Source organism: Cydia fagiglandana, chromosome 5, assembly GCF_963556715.1.
Source record: "Cydia fagiglandana chromosome 5, ilCydFagi1.1, whole genome shotgun sequence".
Classification (NCBI taxonomy): domain Eukaryota; kingdom Metazoa; phylum Arthropoda; class Insecta; order Lepidoptera; family Tortricidae; genus Cydia; species Cydia fagiglandana.
Genome location: NC_085936.1, coordinates 7252667 through 7272493, shown reverse-complemented (window position 1 = coordinate 7272493; position 19827 = coordinate 7252667). Strand labels below are relative to the sequence as shown.

General features: G+C 35.6%; 1 protein-coding gene across 2 annotated transcripts in view; it reads left to right on the top strand.

Annotated features, from left to right (window-relative positions):
• LOC134664380 (serine protease nudel) overlaps window positions 1–12584 on the top strand; it is a 389278-nt gene extending 376694 nt beyond the window's left edge. Inside the window, exons 15-27 of one of the 2 annotated variants that reach the window (XM_063520967.1) lie at window positions 3854–4013; window positions 4614–5643; window positions 5860–6029; window positions 6118–6231; window positions 6595–6772; window positions 6906–7337; window positions 7545–7733; window positions 7807–7963; window positions 8431–8611; window positions 9011–9199; window positions 9568–9799; window positions 11618–11749; window positions 12251–12584. In XM_063520967.1, the coding sequence (XP_063377037.1) occupies window positions 3854–4013; window positions 4614–5643; window positions 5860–6029; window positions 6118–6231; window positions 6595–6772; window positions 6906–7337; window positions 7545–7733; window positions 7807–7963; window positions 8431–8611; window positions 9011–9199; window positions 9568–9799; window positions 11618–11749; window positions 12251–12569 (3483 nt within the window). In that variant the 3' untranslated portion in view covers window positions 12570–12584. The remainder of the gene's footprint in view (window positions 1–3853; window positions 4014–4613; window positions 5644–5859; window positions 6030–6117; window positions 6232–6594; window positions 6773–6905; window positions 7338–7544; window positions 7734–7806; window positions 7964–8430; window positions 8612–9010; window positions 9200–9567; window positions 9800–11617; window positions 11750–12250) is intronic. The other variant, XM_063520968.1, reaches the window with a different exon arrangement.
• The last annotated feature ends 7243 nt before the right edge of the window (window positions 12585–19827 follow it).

The following is a 19827-nucleotide window of genomic DNA, read 5'->3' as shown; positions in this document are numbered from 1 at the left end:
TGAGCTTTGGCCTCATGTATAGATTTTATTGAGAGTATCTAATTCGTCGAAACAATATACACAATATTCCTTTTCATTAAGTACCATTACATTTCTGTATTAATTGTATAATTATAATATCTATTATAGGTAGTAAATGAATGCCCAAAAAATGTTGTAGAGGGAAATGCTAGGAACACAATTTTTGACTCCGTAACTTTGTTTAGACTAGTTAGGAGGTGAACATATCAAAAGTCCCCGGCTGTAGCCCCGGTGCTGCGGGGTAGAGGGGGGTAAGAATTTTTCGGTTTTTCATTGATATCTTGGAAACTTTGCATCTTAGCGACATGACTACTAAGACAAACCGAAAGCTCATAAAATTAGTTACAAGTTTTATCAAGTCAAGTTTTTCGATATCTTGAATAGTTTTTGAGATACCCGCTCTTGAAAGTTTATTTAGGGATTTTAATTTTATCTTGATATCTACATCAGTGATGCTGTTAGGCCATGTTTGGTATCATTTTCGTATAAATCGGGGGTGCTGAATTCATTTATGGTATCACATTGACACTATTCCGAAGTAAAACCAAAATTAAAAAAAAAATATTTTTAAAAATCCCTCTTCACGCTTAAACCGCTGAACCAATTTCGTTGAAATTTTGTATAGAAATAGTTTCAGTCTCGACACAGGACATAGGATGGTTTTTATAACCAAAAGCATCTTTTGAGGATGTGAAAAGTGGGGTGGAAGTTTGTATGAGGAGTCAATAACCGCTGAACCGGTTTAGGTGAAATTTAGGGTGGTATACATCTGTGATTTAGATGAAAATGATACCTAACATGACTTCAAACCTTACCTTAAGCAGTATTTACCTCAGGAATTCAGTTTCGTCGACGAAGTTGAATTCCTCCCATACTCCATTTCACAACTTTAAAGGATGATTATTGAGATAAAAAGTATCTTATGTCCTGTCTTGGGACTCGAAATATCTGTATACCAAATTACAATTAAATTTGTTGAGCGGTTTAAGGGTGAAGAGGAATTTAAAAAAAAGGTATTTGTTTAAAGTTTATATGTTTTTTCTAAGGAATGGTGTCAATGTGATACCAAAAATGAATTCAGCACCCCCGATTTATAAGAAAATGATACCAAACACGGCCTAGCAGCTTCACTAATGTAGATATCAAGATAAAATTGAAAGCCCTAAATGAACTTTCAAGAGCGGATATCTCAAAAACTATTCAAGATATCGAAAAACTTGACTGAATAAAACTTGTAACAAATTTTATCAGCTTTTGGTTTGTCTCAGTAGTCATGTCGCTAAGACGCAAAGTTTCCAAGATATTAGTGAAAAACCGAAAAATGAGACCTTCTTTCCCCCCTCTCCCCCCCAGCACCGGGGCTAGGGCCGGGGACTTTTGATATGTTCACCTCCTAACTAGTCCAAACAAAGTTACTGAGTCAAAAATTGTGTTCCTAGCATTTCCCTCTATAACTTCTTATTTCTTGGCCTATTAATTATATTCAGTAAAGCTGGTCAAGCAAATCGTGTCAGTAAAAAAAGGCGCGAAATTCAAATTTTCTATGAGACGATATCCCTTCGCGCCATTACGCCTTCATTGGAGTAAATAAAAGAGAAAGATCCCCGCAAATTGCGAATTTCGGTTTTCGCGGTAGCCCCTCAGTCCTGTTACGAGAAAATAATTTTGGAAGACATTAATAGTATATGACAGTTAAATATCACAGTTTTTAGAAACAAAGGTAAAATTGACGAAATATTTAAAGTAAGCCGATCTTGTTTTTTAGCAGTTCAGTTATATGGCATAAAAAAATAATGAGTTCTAAATTCAAATTGAAGGAGTATACATTTAAGGTAATGAGTTCTAAATTCAAATTGAAGGAGTAAACATTTAAGGTATTATAGGCCAAGCGCGCACACGATTTTAATTTTTGCGACACGATTTTAGAATCGCGCTGTAATATATCGCAGAAAATTCACTGCGCGCACTGCGATGAAAAAGTCGACGATTTGTTCATTCTCAACATGGATTTCGTACCACTCGCTTGTCATGAAACGTGTCTTTAATATGCCATTGCTGTATGACTTTGAGCATTTATAACACAAAGGTGATCCCCGTCTATTTCCATAATTAAATGGTCAACATCTAGCGTCTCAGTTTGAGACTCCATTGGAGAAGCAGGTGCCGAGATGTTGGAGTTTGGAGAATGAAATGCCGACTGAGGTCCGGCCGGCGTGCGATTTTATTATCATAGTGCGCGCGGGGCCATACAACTCCGCATGCTGCAATCACTTTGCTACAATCGCGGAAAAATGTGACAAATCACAATTTTAAAATCGCTGCGATTTTTTTGTCGCATATGCGCGCACTAACATATAAACACATACGTTGCATTTCTGCGACAAAATTATCGCAGGACAAAAAATCGTGGTGCGCGCTTGGCCTTACTCTAAATTATTATAATACATCAAGCATTCGCGAGATGCTCGACTTCGGTAATCAAACACAAAGCAATAGTACAAGAATCTAACTAAATTCAAAGGCCGAAGGAGCGATTCGAAGATCCGAAGCGTCCCACAGACGCGCGCCTCCCGTAACTTTTCCAAGTATTTTTAAGTACAAGTGTCTAAGTCGCAAGATTCAAAGGCTGAAGTCGCATTGGGCCGAAAGCCCGAACCATCCAGGAGGTCAGTTCTAAACACAGGTAATTAATACAAGTGTCTAAATGCGAAGGCCGGAGGCCGAGCTCCGCGTAGGGCCGAAGGCCCGAAGCCTGCAAGATGTCAGTGGTTAAACACAGAACTGACAGCCTGGATGCTTCGGGCCTTCGGCCCTACGCGGAGCTCGGCCTTCGGCCTTCGCATTTAGATACTTATACTATTGTTCTGTGTTTAAGTACTAACATCCTGGACGCTTCGGGCCTTCGGCCCTACGCGGAGCTCGGCCTTCGGCTTTCGCATTTAGACACTTGTACTATTGTTCTGTGTTAAAGCACTGATATCCTGGACGCTTCGGGCCTTCGGGCTACGCGGAGGTCGGCCTTTGGCCTTCATATTTAGACACTTGTACTATTGCTCTAATGCTCTGTCCTAAGCGATGACATTTTGCTAAAGCTCGGCCTTCGGCCTTCGCACTTAGATACTTTGTACTATTGTTCTGTGTGTGTAGTTGAATACGGTATCCTAAAAACAGACAAACAACCCTTGTAAAATGTAACGATGCGAGCGGTACGGCTACCATCAGTTTGGCATTGACATAAACGCTACCGTGGGCGTGAACGTAATTTACTTTCTATGCATCTCGCTCGTACTGACATATTAGTGCGAAAGAGATATACCTATAGGAAGTAAATTACGTTCACGATATCGTTTATGTCAATGCCAAGCTGATGGTAGCCGTACGGAACACTAAATGCCTCGAGCTATCTCGGACTTGGCCAAATTATTTCAATTCATTCACCTTCATTGAAATCGCGATACTTACCTATACGTCACGTTTTCAGGCCAAGGTATAGTCGATAAGATTGATTTCTAATGGGATATTTATGGTAGTAGCGCTTTATCTCTAGACTCGATCATGAGCAACTTGTATGAGAAATGGGTGCAAATTATATTTCACCAATGATTCCTACTCTTTTGTTGGAAAATCTCCTAAGCAAGATTAAATTTGCCCCAATTAAATGCTTTTAACTATGAACCCAAAAATATTCGTCGTATTCTAGTTTTACTTCAAACCATTTAATTAAACGGATACAATGGTCAAATCATACCGCATTTAGTTAGCTTACTTCAAATCGTGACCTACACCTACACCTACACTATAGAAAGCTTAAACTGATTGTCGTGTAATCCAGGGTGATAGCGGGGGACCACTTCTCTGCAGAAACCCTCTGAATTCGCAACAATGGTACATTGCCGGAATCGTAAGTCATGGAGACGGCTGCGCTCGTAAAGATGAGCCCGGGGTTTATACTCGGGTCAGTCTCTTTGTAGAATGGATTCGATTTCATATTTGTAAGTATACATCCAACATATATTATTAAAAAAAATGTGGTATACCCAAGTACCTACGTACGACGGTTCGTGAGAATTTATGATTGTTATATTTTTTAAATAGCTACTAATATAAAACTAAGTTGAGGTATCTATCTTCATATCAATCTCTACTTCATAGTGTATAACGAAAAATAAATACTATTGTCTCTTTATAGTATTTGGAAATTTTTCAGCTATCCTGTGGAATGCTCGGAGGTGGGATGCGACAAACGGCTTACTTAAAATCATAATATGCCTTAATTAATTTGATCTAATATTAGAAAGCGTTTCATAATAACTTTTTTTTGTATTTAAGGGCATATAAAATAACGCTCGGGTCGAACACGATAACATCCCTACCCCAACTTATGTTTATGAAGTCTGAGTAGATGCCCCCGTAACTGAAATGAATTGTACATATATCATTGCTTTAATTTTGCATTTTCATTTGACGTATAAATACAACTGCTATACTGTACAATGTAGATATGTATTGATATCTGCGAGACTTGAAACTTAAACCCTAATAAAACACATAGCTAGCTCATAGCTCATGCAAATATTTCATTGTTTTTTCAGTTTCAAAAACACTTCCTAAAATTCAACCTAAAACAGAATGTCCGGGCTTCAAATGCATCACTGGAATATTTAAATGTCTTCCAAACAAACGAGTATGTGATAAGATTATTGACTGCTTAGGAGGAGAAGACGAAGCTGATTGTGCTTCTATGAGATCTGCAGATAAGTCGAAGGAAATAAAAGATGACACTGTAAGCAATAATGAATCTAACGATAATCATGATGTAGAAATACAAAGACAATCAAATAACACGGCACAAGTAGGCAATGATTTTACTAATGATCTGCCTTTTGCGTCGACTGTCGAAATACCTAAAAGTTCAGAATCCGATAGCAACGAAGATGATTCTCATGAAAATATGACGGAAGATCCTACTAGCACTCCTCTTAATACAAACGGTGAAGTAAGTCGTGGTGATACTACGTCAGCTTCTCAAGAATCGTTAAGGAGGTCAATAAATAACGACGATTTAATGTTTGAGAAAAATAGCAAATTTAGAGAGTCTGACATACCAGAAGATCTGCCTTTTACAAATACACCTACTGAAATGGACTCTTCTACTAGTATTTCAACTTTCGCAATTGAAGATGAATTTAATAAAATCGGAGAAACAACATTGGCTTCGCGGATCGAAAATAAAGAGATACCTGAAATACCTACAACGGATAAAACGGCAGACGTAAATACTCCTACTGAGTCAAATATCACTCCAGTCATTGATGAACAAAAAGTAGTTGAATCTAAATCACTAGACATTTCAAGATCTAACACAACTACCAATACGGTAGAAAATAATGCTCTTATTAAATCTAATCTAAACACACCAATCGAAGAACAAAAAATAAATAATTCAATACCACGTCCACAAAATTTGAGTATTCCGATCTTTTCTACCAATAATACTGAATCGCCTGGAAGAGAACTCCCTGATGCTATAGTAGAAAAAATAGAAGACATTATTTCGTCTGAATTTCATGCAATGAAAATAAAGAAAAAGCTAATTACTCCAAAAGAATACCAATGTCGTAGGTAAGTTTATATGAAAAACTTTTAAATAAGTATATTATCTTGCATATTAAGCTAATTATAATAGGAGCCTCGTCTGCCAACAAACCGCTATGTGGTTTGGCAGAAGAATGTATTGTATCTATGTAAATGTAAGTAAGCTTGTGAATAAACGCTTTATTTATTTATTTTTTTATTTATCTTGAAATGAATAGCTTAAACGCTAAAATGTTTTGATAGTATTTCACAGCGTATTCCATACCGTCAACGCTGTAATCACAAAGCCGACTGCGAAGATGGCACTGATGAACTGGAATGCTCATGTGTCGATTATCTACGAGCATTCGACGATAAATTAATATGTGATGGAGTATATGACTGTTTAGACGGAGCAGACGAAATAGATTGCTGTAAGTTAAATAAACCGACTTATCTTACTAAACTTTATTGCTGAATGAAATCTGACCAAAATCATCTTCTTATACATTATCATTTTAGATGGATGCGATAAGGATCATTTTCTGTGCCACCATAGTACAATTTGTCTTCCTTCAAAATACGTATGCGATGGGAAACCACAGTGTCCATTCGGAGAAGATGAACAAAATTGCTGTAAGTAATTTTTATTATAAGTTATAATTTATAACCATTATGTTCTTTAGAAAGGTACATAATTGAACAAAGGTATTTTAATTACTATGGGTTATTTATTTCTTATTTATTTTTAAAATATTACTTTGCCAATAATATTTCTAGAGAAGAGACAAAAAAATCAAACATATCGACGAACTCAGAAGTCTGTCAATAATTCAATAATAGTTTCATGTTAAAACGTAAAGACGAATCTCTACATAATAAAATGAATATAATATGAATAAAAATTAAAATATAAAAACACGTACAAAACAATCTAAAATTCATTTCAACACATTTTAGAAAACCAAACCCACTGTATAAATATTATTATGCTTTCAGATACACTTTCGAATGGAAAAAACGTAATATTCGATTTTGATGGAAGCCCTGTAATCAATCTCGAAGGCTATCTAACACGAAAACAGAAAAACGACTGGCATATTTTGTGCGAGGACAATTTATCAATAGAACAACAAGAACTCGAAGCAAACCACGCTTGCCGATATTTAGGTTTTAGGTAGGTTTATAACGAGTAGATAAAGTTGTTTTTGAAATAATAATATATTTCAATTCTAAAAATAGAAATAAGTATCATAACAATTGAGCCAACTTTCATTCCAGTTATGTTAATATGAATAATTTATTTTCAGCTCCGCTAATAGATATCAGCCGAAATATATTAACATTAAAGAAAATTACAAATTACGATCAACAATTAACGAAAGAACCAAACGCCACTCTTTAGAAAAGGCGCCTATTCAATTTATGTACAGACAAAGTAACGATGAAAATGAAACAGCTAGACACCTAGTTATTAAAGAGCCTCAAGTTATGAAAGAACACTGTGTGCCCAATATAACAAAACTATGTATGTCACTGTACGTTTTTTGTGACTCTTCACTGGTTGATAACCTTGTAGACAACTCTCAAGAACTTCAATTAGTCCGATCAGCCAACCCCGTCGCTAAACAAATGTGGCCATGGATAGCAAAAATTTATGCAGAAGGTTACTATAAATGCACCGGAATTTTACTGGATCTATCATGGGTATTAGTAAGCCACTCGTGTTTGTGGGATTCAATGTAAGTTGCATTAATATTTATAGTCGGATTATAACTTTGCAAGCCACGGCAGGGCTCACGAGCACAACTAGCTAGAGGTGCCGTGCCGTTAAAGATCACAGGAGGTTATGCAGTATGTAATAGTGATATTTATGAATATCTCATGATTGAAAAAAACTTGGCCAAATTTTGTTTATTTATATCTATATTCTCTATATATTTTTTCAGGTTAGGACATCACTATATAACGGCTGTGTTGGGATCGCCCAGAACTATAAGATCAAGTCCTGGTCCCTATGAACAAGTTCACATGATTGACGGAAAAGTAGAATTATATCATATTCGATCCACACTCTTACACTTGGCAGAACCTGCAAAATACTCTAGCTTGGTTAAACCTATGACACTTCCATCCATGTAAGTTTGGGAATTTAAACATAATGAAGGAAATAAATGTGTATAGACGTATTCATGTGGTATATTTTTTCAGCAATGAGATCGATGAAGAAGGTAAACACTCAGTATGTGTCGCTGTAGGTCAAGATAGTAACAACAATACCATTAGCGTCTTTCTAGAAGAGACAACTAAGAACTGTTCGGCCCAATACAGGTGTTTTGTTCGCGATATGAAAACAGAAATATGTCCGGTAAGTTCCTTCTTCTTAATTATCTAATGGATATTGTTTTTCACCACTTACCAGGACACCAACATTGTGGCACCACAATGATGTCAGTCGCCCATGCATAAAAAGTGAAATATGGTCAAAATTTTATTAAAAGATTTTATTCATGTAAACCAAAAACTAAATTACTTACAACCGTATTCGAACAATGAGATACGTCAAATACTAGATATACTGAAACGATATGGATTGGATATGTCAGTATCAAACAAGTGTCAAAAGTGACGTTTTTGTTTGAAGAAACATTAATTTTGACACTGACATATCAATCCTAATCGTTTCAATATCTAGTATTTCCTGTATCTCATTGTTCGAATACGGCTGTTACTAAGCAAAATTTAAATACAATGGTAGTTTGAAGTAACTATCTACGTAGTTAATAGATAAAATGATCAAATTTTAAAATTTAAATCAACATAATAATATTTCAGGAAGGAATGTCCGTACGTCGCCAATGGGCGGGACTTATAAGTTGTCATTCAGAACACGGCTGGCGTCCCGTAGCTACGTTTGTAGATGACCGAGGAGAATGTGGACTTGGAGACAGAATTTTAGCAAGCGATTTACAAAACCTGAGACGCGAACTAAAAGTTAACTTTGGTGTGTATTTATGTTAGCTATTTCATGCTGTTATAAATACAAAAGTAAAAAGATTAAGTGATGTGTGTGTCGAATGGGAAAATTTACGATTGTTTCTATTGAGCGATTCATACATGTCATAGTTTATACATTTATAAGATACTCATAAATATCTTATATTTAGGCACTTGTGTAGTAACAAAAACACTAGTTCCAACATAAACTAAAATTTGCTCAACTGGACTGAACATTTTCTTACTTAATGTTTTATTTAAAAAATCTAAATACCTACCAAAAAAATCTGCAACGAATAAAAGGAAGGAATCGCAGCAATCTTAGCATAATTATATTATTTCTATGATATTTGCTTGTTTGTTAGTCAAATGCCGAGTTGCCTTTATTCTGACACCTAAGTAATTTATTCCACATCAGCAAAGTTCAACGTAACCGAAACTAACACCGAAGAGTGTCACGGGCAACGCTGCAGCCGCGGTCAGTGCATAGATTTGAAACAAGTGTGCGACGGGGTGAAGGACTGCGCTGATGCCGCGGACGAGTCGGCGGTAGCGTGTGAGAGAAAACAGCGGATTTGCAGGAACGACCCGTATCTTGGGGGATGCGGTAAGTTGTAAAATTAAAAGTAGAGTGGTGCCTCGTACCGTATATTTTTTGTTATTAAGAACCCTTCCTAAAGGAAGACTATAAATCAGATTTTCCAAAACTAAAAAATTGTCATACAAATGTCGAACAAACCTCTTCAAAAATTGACCCAAATATAATGAGTTTGTTTGTTATAAATATTCCTCCCAAAACGTTGATTAGGTAAATAATATTGCCAGATATTATTATGTTTCTCTAAGATATTATGCCTGCCACATTAACCGCTTAAAGAGCTTTCTTCCATGGTTTTCTCGAAAGACAATTGGGAGACAGAGGGTTTTTTCGATGTCTAGTACCTAACTTAAACACATACAATCATGTTATTCCAGAATGCAAGACCGGCGAATTAAAGTGCAACAACGGCCGATGCGTATCAAAGGAGTTATTCAAGGATGGCGAGGACAACTGTGGAGACGGCACCGACGAGCCTGGGCAGACCATTTGCTCCGACTATCTGTCCATGGTCATGCCATCGCGGCTATGCGACGGCATTCTGCACTGCCACGACAGGAGCGACGAGGATCCCAAGTTTTGTAAATGTCATTCGAAGGAGAATCACAGGTGAGGTTTTTACTGCCGAAAGACGAAGTGCAAGTCTTGAAAACTGAGGTTTAGAATAAAAATATTGCATCGTTATTTCTTTACCGTCGTGAGATTATATTATTCATATTATTTTTTTGCACTTATTACAAAGAACCGGTCAAGTGCGAGTCGGACTCGCATTCCAAAGGTTCCGTACATTAGCCAATTTTTTAAAATGTATTTTTTTATGTGGAACGTGAATGAAATGTCTTTAAAAACCCGTATGAATCGGATGAAAACAAAGTATTAGGTAATTAAGCCGGACTTACGTTTGACTGCACATTTCTTATATGTTTTCCTGTTATCTGTTGGTAAAGATAACTATTTTATGTAAATTTTTTTTTCAAAAATTTAGACCCAGTAGTTTTGGAGATAAAGGGGGGGGGGGGGAGGGAAAATGGTCGTACAGACAGACAAACGCACAAGTGATCCTATAAGGGTTCCTTTAAGGAAATTACCTTGATTCACCTGAAACAAAAAATAAAAATAATAATGACCTGTCTGAATTTAGATACCAAAATCTTAATTCTTGTGAGTGTTCATCCCATTCATCAACTTATACACAGATTTATTAAAATTAGGTACGATAAAACGAAACAATTTTATTAAAAAGAATATTTATCCTGTAAGCAAAGATTAAACTGGCGAGGTCAAAGCTATTTTTACAATTTGCATTTGCATGAAGCAACAAACACAACAGACTACCCTTAGGACAATCTGTATTCAGCAGTTGTACGTACTTTCTTTAAAACAATAACCTAAAGACATCTACTGAATTAATCCTCGCTGAATATAACAATCGCTAAAGAGGGTTATTCGAACTTTACAATCTTGTAATCAACAGTGATATTTCTTCAAACAGATAAAACCGTTTGATTACAAGAACCGTTTCATAACAAGACGTGCCTATCTGAATAGGCCTCAAAATCATTACTTGTTCTCTTTAATGGCTTAGCAAATATGGAGATTTTCAATAATTATAAGTAGAATAGAGCAGAATAGTTTCTATTCGTAAATACACAGACAATAGACATACATAGAAAGAACATAAAAATAAAATGTCACGAAATGGCCCCATCTCAGCATGTTGCTGGCGACTTCCAGCGCTGATCTTAATGTATTTTATTAATATCCTTGTGATTCCGGCAGTTAGATTGACTTTTATATCTCGTATAAATGGAATTGCTTGAGATGATCTAGAGGTAACATTCACAATATTCACATCACTTGTACAGTATTCCTCGGCCAAAGAAGTAGTTTTTGTTACAAGCGTTTATTGCTGACTTTACTTTTATATACCGTTATCAATAAAACCATCAACTATCGAGATGATTCTAACGAGCTTAAGCCCGAATATGATTGGTAGTTCAATTGGATAAAAGCATTTGGTGTAACAGGGGTCCTATGGTTTTTAAGTCTGCATTTTAACATATTTATGTTTTTTACCTTTTGTATTAAAGTGTAATAATTAAGAAACTGTATATTTATATGAGCAATTTATTCAATTAATATAATTTTGAAAGTATATATTAAGTTTTATAAATGTAAGTATGTGGGCACATTGCCCGTAGAACCGATGGCCATCGGGACGGAAAGTTTTTCGAGTGGCGACCACGTACCGGATGACGCAGCGTGGATAGACCCCCACAAGGTAGACTGACGACCTGGTAAAGGTCGCGGGAGTCCAATGGATGCGGGAGGCGTAAGACCGGTCATTGTAGCATGCATTGGGGGAGGCCTATATCCAGGCGTAGACGTCCTCTGGCTATTATGATGATGATGATGAATGTATTGCAGGTGCGGAGCAAGTTCAAGCAGCAAAGCGGAATATTGTGTGGCCCACGACATGGTGTGTGACGGAGTAAGAGACTGCCCCAACGGAGAGGATGAGATGTCTTGTCTCGGTCTAACTGCTCAGGAATTTGCCCCGTAAGTGTTGTTAACATTAAAATGCAAATACTCGTACGAAATATGATCTGCACTTAACTACAACTATGTTTGTATATATATGTACAAAGTGTAGGCATCGTGGTAAGTGGCAATCATCACTTGAGTTAGCGAGTTAGCGTTGTGATTTACTAGCTTTTGTCCGCGACTTCGTCTGCGTGGAATTAGTGACAGCAACTAAAGTAGATATAGCGCCTGGATAATGCAAGCAATCATTCAATTCGCGCATTGCTTACTTCAATTATTAGGCAATTTATTAACTCTTTCAATTCCACCCCCCTTTGCACTCTCTTCAGAGATTTCCGACATAAAAACTATCCTATGTCCTTCCCCGGGCCTCAAACTATCTCTATACCAAATTTCAACTAAATCGGTTCAGCGGCTTAAGCCTGAAGAGGTAACAGACAGAGTAGACAAACAGACACACTTTCGCCTTTATAACATTATATATATATGGATTTACAGGAAATTCTCATGTTACAGGAAGGGCACAGGCATAGTGACAGTTTTATCACACGGTGTCTGGCACGCGAAATGCTACGACAGACCAACACACACTCGCTTAGAACTCGAACACATCTGCAGAGAACTAAACTACTTCAGTGGCCACGCGAAACAACTGAAAATGCCAGAGAACCACGAATACCTGCACACGAGTATTGTCTTAGAACCCTTCAATGAGCTTGTACTTAATAATAAGACTAAAATCAAAATGCGAAATACTGACACCCCTATTGCCAGAGCTATAATGGATAATATTGGCAACAAACAATGTTATTTACTCAATATCGAATGTCGTTAAATTAAAATATAGGTAATATTAGCAACATACAACAATAGAACTATTCGTACAACATCATTATTTAAGATAGGAATCAAAATTTGAATGCAGCTCTATTTATTTATTGCAATTTTACGCGTAAGGAAAGATAATAGAATAGGTAGTTATTTATAAGCAAATGTCCAGTTTTTAATTTTAGTTACTCCTATTATTAAATAGTATGGCATATAAAAATAACTTTTATTTCTAAGATTCCTTTATTTCCTTTTTGTTTCCTCTTAGGATTATCATTTATACTTACTTTATACATTTGTTTTCCTGTTGTATTGTAATTTATAGCGTTATGAAAAACGATATCTCTTCTCCGTTTTCATGTCATTTTTATTTACTTCGTTTACGATGTAAAGATTGTAAAGTCATTAGAAATCGATATTTAAAATCTTGGAAAAGAAAATAATAGACTTAACAGAATCGGTTTTGTATAAACGATATCTTTACAAAGTAACGTTCTAAGGGCGTGCTTTTGTTGCTCGTTAAAGTTAATATACCGGGTGTGGCCTGTAATATGAGCAAAAAATTAAACTGTAGGCTGTACTCCTCATCCTGACCAACATTTGTTCAGCGACTTTTAAAAATAACTTGTGGTTTGATTTTTAATACACTTTAAAGTTTATTCTAAGATGCAATGTATTGCGAATTTTGTTATGTTTAAGGCGTGACAAACAACGTCAATCACAATGATATGTCGTGGCGATGGCGTCCATTGAAGATAATATTTATTTTGTATGAAAAATAGGGAGTCTAAATACTTCATAATTTTTAAGGTATCGTCTTGGGTCGTCCCATTAGTTTTTCGTCAATTTCTTAAATTAGTCCTATTCTGCTTTCGTCACTCATTCTACATTCGTCACAATCGTCGGTGGCTTTCAATGTAGAATGAGTGACGAAAGCAGAATAGGACTAATTTAAGAACTTGACGAAAAACGAATGGGACGACCCAAGACGATACCATTTTTAAAAGTAGTTGAACAAAAGTGTCACCGTTTGAGGAGTTCAATCTATATTTTCATTATTTTCTCATGTTACGGGCCACACCCGGTATATAACCAGTTAGATTGGTAGAGCCATCTAGTGGTTAGAGCTGTTAAGAGTAGAGACGTAAACGGACGCTGTATGATGAAAGGTCGCAGCTCGCAGGTCGTATATCAATGTGAAAGAAAAATATGTGGTTGTAGTTCGTCCGTTTATAGATAGATGGCGTAATTTTATAAAATACAACATACCAATTTTGTCTGTGGCTTCACGTTCATGTGATTCTCTTGGAGTAAATTTTCCTCTTTTATCCAGAATAAAAAATTGAATAAAGTCCACTGCCAGCCTTAAACTTTTTAATAGTCTGTATCCATCCTGACACTAATCAAATCGGTTCACAAGTTTAGCAGCCAAAAGTTTTCGACATGGAAAAAAGGTCCAAATATTTTTAAAGATAAAATTTTAAAGACCCAGAAAAAAAAAAACACTATACTTATTTCCCACAGAAATAAAATACAGGGATTTTGGTGTTTTATACACTCCGTTTTCTGTTCCAAAAAGTTAATTTGTTTGCTCTTACGAATAAATTTAGAACACGTGCTGAAGATACTGGTTCGAAAAACCATATTTATTGAGTAGGGACCGGTACAGTTGCGTAAAATCAATGTCGTAAAAGTCAACTTTATTGTATTAACTATATGATTTAAATTAAATTATCAACTTTTTTAATGTAAGGATAAACTTGAATAAAACGTTATATTATATTAACACATTCAAATAAAACCAAGAAAATGTCGCCTGAGTGTCTGTTCGACAAAATTAATTGAACATTTAGACTTAAATATTACCCTCTTGGGGTTCAATGTCCTAAAACTAGTACAAATTACCTCCAATGAAATTTAAATCTTAATGAAATGGAATAGAGTTTCTTTTATTTCGTTTCGTTCGATTTTAAAACAAAACAAATTCAACTCTATTTTCTAATACCGTTGATTCAAATTGGATTGCCAATTTTCCTTGTATGGTGGGCCGCTAGAGGTTAAATAATGGACTCCATCCAAATAAAAGAAAACTGCAGTGTCATCGGTTGAACCTGTTCTAATCTCAACGGTCTACGGTAACGGATTTTTGATGTGTAAAAATACAAATACTATTTTGTTAGACAACAGATTTTTAATGATTTGTAATAAGACAGTGAGTAATTCATTAACTACCTACTTATACAATGGGGTGAAAAGCTGTCAAATATTCAAACAGGCAGGCAATGATTTTTGTGCTGTCGCGTATCGGTGTGGTATTTTGAACCAATTCGATTACAGCACCATCTGCTTTGGTATTTGTACGTTTAACCTAGCAATGCACCGAGGAGAAGGTTTTTAAGTTGCGAAACTTCTATGAAGAATATTCTCTGGAACTTAAATTTAATAAACAATCTAATCGTGTCAAGACCGACGTAGACATATGCCATTTTAAATATTTTGCCTGCCCGCTTTACTATTATGTGGCGTGTAATATTATATATTACACAAAACGTTAAAGTTCTTATGGGAACATTCTCACAGAGAACTTTCTAAGTTTCTTTCATGTAATTTCTCTGAAATTTCCGAGAATATTTCTGCAATTTGTACATTGCTAGTTTAACCTCACTAGTTTTATTTATAACAATGTGTGTTGCTTGTTTGCAATGTACATGTGTGTGTTTTGTTACAATAGTTGTGTGTTCCTTCATTCACTCCCTGGGCAAAACTCGTAATCGTAAAAACCGTCAAGAAGTTGGCGATGTCGTATATTTAACCCTTTTTCATTAACTACGGAAAATCACAGATGACAAATGACCATAAACTTTCCAACAAAATTATGTACGTACAGTCAGCAGCAGATATACCTGAGCGGGCAAGGTGTCCAAGAAAACATATACACTTCAATCGTCACAAAAATAAGGACATCTAAGTTGTCATTTTCACGTAGGCTTTCAGTTCGTCACATATACCTTAACATCTGAGTTTTTCTTTAACACATACACCCTTATTTAATCATAATGACAATAACGGTTAAAACGTCAGTGGTAACTAAGCACTCAAATTCAAGCTGCTGTCATTAATACCTACACGCACTGCCAATCACGTACGTCAGCAGCCAGGGTGCCACCAGTTGCTAAGCAGTTGTTATTTCAATGGTAACTAAGCATCAACATTTCATCTGTTTAACTTTAAAATAAATACTGTAGCACTACGAATTGACACCTCCTTTCTTAAAGAAGTATTTTATCGTTAAGTGTCAAACTTAGACAATAAATAAGTAGGTTCTACGAGAATGATCGGTTTTTTTATTTTAACTGTCATATGCGGCTGTTCTTCCAAACCTTAGAGCATATTATATACCTATGTTAATATATTTATTTAGCCCGCTTATTGTACTAAAATATACTATACAGGGTGGCCCATTTAGATCGGCCAGTATGGGAAAATCTGATACTATAAGATTATACACCGATCTCTTCTTAGGAATCATGTCATCGATTTTAGTAACACGAAATACTGCATTCATACATTTAAAAAAATGTGTACTCAGCTCGGGAATCGAACCCTGAACGTTTTGAAAAATAAAACTAAGACTATTTCTATTTAGATATCGATTGTGTAGGTCTTAAGCAATAAATGTTACTATGAAACATGATGTCTAAAATTAATAAAATGCATTGTTTTCATGTCCTTTAATTTAATTTAGTAAGTTTTCGAAGAGACCAGCATTTTTAGGGTTCCGTACCCAAAGGGTAAAACGGGACCCTATTACTAAGACTCAGCTCTGCTGTCCGTCCGTCCGTCCATCCATCCGACCGTCCGTCCGTCTGTCACCAGGCTGTATCTCACGAACCGTGATAGCTAGGCAGTTCAAATTTTCACAGATGATGTATTTCCGTTGCCGCTATAACAATAAATACTAAAAACAGAATAAAATAAAGATTTAAGTGGGGCTCCCATACAACGAACGCGATTTTTGACCGAAGTTAAGCAACGTCGGGCGGGGTCAGTACTTGGATGGGTGACCGTTTCTTTTTGCCTTTTTTGCATTATGGTACGGAACCCTTCGTGCGCGAGTCCGACTCGCACTTGCCCAGTTTTTTTCTTTTTTTGTGTTTTATCCCCCGAATCAAATAACGAAGGAGAAAATAATTGAATTGAAACGTAACACGTTCACTGTCCCAATCTGACATGTAAACTTTATGGCTTTGTAATAGAGGCTAGCCGTGGCCCCATGTGAGGATTACGGGTAAAGGTGTTAAACATATCCAACCTAGCAGTAAATATCAAATGGCATTCCGCACAGGAGTAATCTAAGTAACGCTTACTGCGGGTTCAAACCTACAAAGTCCTGATAGAAAGTCGTACATATTACGCTACATCTGACATATCTTCAAAAATTATATAAACTAATGCGAAATTAACATAAAACCAGAAGACACAAATTAATAATAGAAATGAAACCCAAAAAAAAAAGCTGTAATCTCTAGGTGCGTACCACTGAGATTTGAACCCGCGGTCTCTGCTTTGAAAAGCAAACGCCTGTTACTGAGACCACAACGTGCCTTGACAATTGGCTCTAAATTCAGCTTCAGTTAGCTTTTGCTATGTGTCATTCGTCTTGACGATTCTGTTAAAAGAAATAGTTTGCAGTAAGTTGACCGAGAGGCTCCTGTCAAATGGTTGAAGAGCAAAACGTGAGATAGATGTATGTGATGACAAGACTGTACTGCTTTCGATGATTGTCAAAACGCTTTACCTGAAATTAGCATGGCTATCTTTCATTCAATATTCGACCATACTTGTATGCTTTAAAGTCTATTTTTGCATATTGTTCAGATATATTTGACACGTTGACCGCTTAGATACCATTGGTTTTTTGACAGCTAAGGTATCAATGACTTGTTGTAAGTGTCGAAATTAATGAATAGCGACTGTTAACATATTTGTGACACGTTGAGCGCTCACAAGTAAATACTACCATGACAGTCAACAACTTTTTGACAGTTTAAACGTTTACCTCTCTTTGAGCACCTGGAGTGTATAGCGACTTCTGCTGCTGACTGTACGGCGTGTTCATTGAATGCAAAAAATATAAATTCAACAATGTCCATTGTATTATAATTTCGGCTGTAAATCAGAATTTTTAATATGTTCCTTTAATTTGTGCCGACCGATTTATTTAAATCATTTAAAGCGCGCGCGAGCGGTCGGCAGTGCCGTATTTACTACCTTGACACTTGTAAAGCTTTATTTTTCACACAACACTGTGAAAGGGAGAATTGAGATATTTATTGTGTCAGCGTACAATACAAATATACTCAACTTTTGATTTTTTAAATAAAAGTCAATCTTAATTGATCAATCAAGAAAGGACAGGGTCAAAAGTCACAACGGTTACAATTGAACAAAAGATCTGCTAGCAGATGCTAAAAATAAAATCTTTTTCCCTGTATTATTTAATTATCATTTAGATTTAAGTAGATAAATAAAAGTATTTTTTTTTAAGTTATTACCTATTCTATTTTTTCACCTACATCTACATAAGCTACGTGCAAGTTTCATGTTTTCTTCCGGATGGGAATGTATTTTGAGGATACGGAAGGAATACGGAGGAAAATGCGGAAAATATACGCCAATAAAATTACACCAAAATTAACCTCGGTAACCGCACTGGTATTACGCCTATTAAAATCAAATAAGATTAGATTTTGTAATGATTATTTCGTGATAATTATTTAATTTGCATTTGTTGAATGATAAGTTACCTATTTATATAAAAACAATGATGAGAGTCACGTTTATAATGTACCAATCCATTTTTGCTTTTAAATAATCACATTGGATAAAGAAAATCGTTCTTAATAAAATAACACCTAGACTACCTACATAGGGAGTAAAGACTGGAAAATATAAGTATTAAGTATCTACGTATCATATTATATACCATTTTGTTGTGATTGTCTTTTACAATCGGTTAACTGATTTGAGTATCGATCAGTCGTTCTCATTACTTCTTTATGTTTGGTGCAAGTGAAACATGGAAGCGATTTAAAAAATGAATATATTAAATCTAGCAAATAGCATTGATGTGCGTACATTTCTATTTTGGGCATAAAACTGACTTTTTAGAGTAATTAGAGTAATATCTGTTTTTTTTTCTATTTTATAATAATCTAAATAGAATTTGAAAATTCCTCAATTCGGTGAAAATTTAGTTTTCATGGCATCTCCGTGCGCACATAGTGTCCATTCATTGACACCTACTAACTAAATTTTATATTATTTCATTTTTCACGCTTTTAGTCAAGCATGGGTTCATTCTATTTTACTCTATTAGATATGAACTCAAAAATAAAATAGATGCAATAATTTTTTTCTAATAATTTATTATAGTGTAATCAATTTTTACTACCTATTTATATTTGCATAAGCAAATTAAAATAAGCAAACCAGTTCCTAATTCATTATCTGAGCCGTGCACAAGTAAATAAAATAATCCATGATTATGTAATATGCAAGTTTAAAACATTGACAAATTATTGATCACGATATATTACGATACGTGGTCAATTGGTCATCACCCGCGTTTATCTTATCACTCGCTTCTAGTAAAAGCCATCGTACACAATCTCCTTGACTCGAGAGGTAGACTCTTGTATACGCAATTTATTGGCCGATGCATCACACCTCTTCCGAGCGGAAATTTCATTCAAGCAATTACTGTGAAACAGAGTGTGCAATATTTACGTTCCACGAGACGATATTTTATCTGTGACATTTAACATTATCCTCACTTAACAGAATTCGGATGTAGTTACAAGGGGATCTCTTTGTTTTACATATTTGAAAACATCAATTTGGTTATTACAACATATATTTGTGTTTTGTTTTTTCAAAATTTACGCCTAGTAGTTTCAGATGATTGCACACTTAATACGATACGACCAGTTCTTTAAAACTATCCCGGAGGGGCGGATATGATTCAAGCTGGGTAGAAGAAAACCCAGACGCAGCTTTTTAGAACAAGTAGAAGCAAAAGTAGGGGTCGTGTCGAATCAAAAAGTCCGAGAGCTGGCAAGATAGGGAAAGCTGGAAGATACTCCACCGACAAAAGAAGATCTATTAAGTTAATGATGATGAGTTTCAGACACTTGTATTTATTTTGTTCCGTGTTTGAGCACTTCGCTTCTAACGACGCTTCGGGTCTTCAGCCATATGCGTAG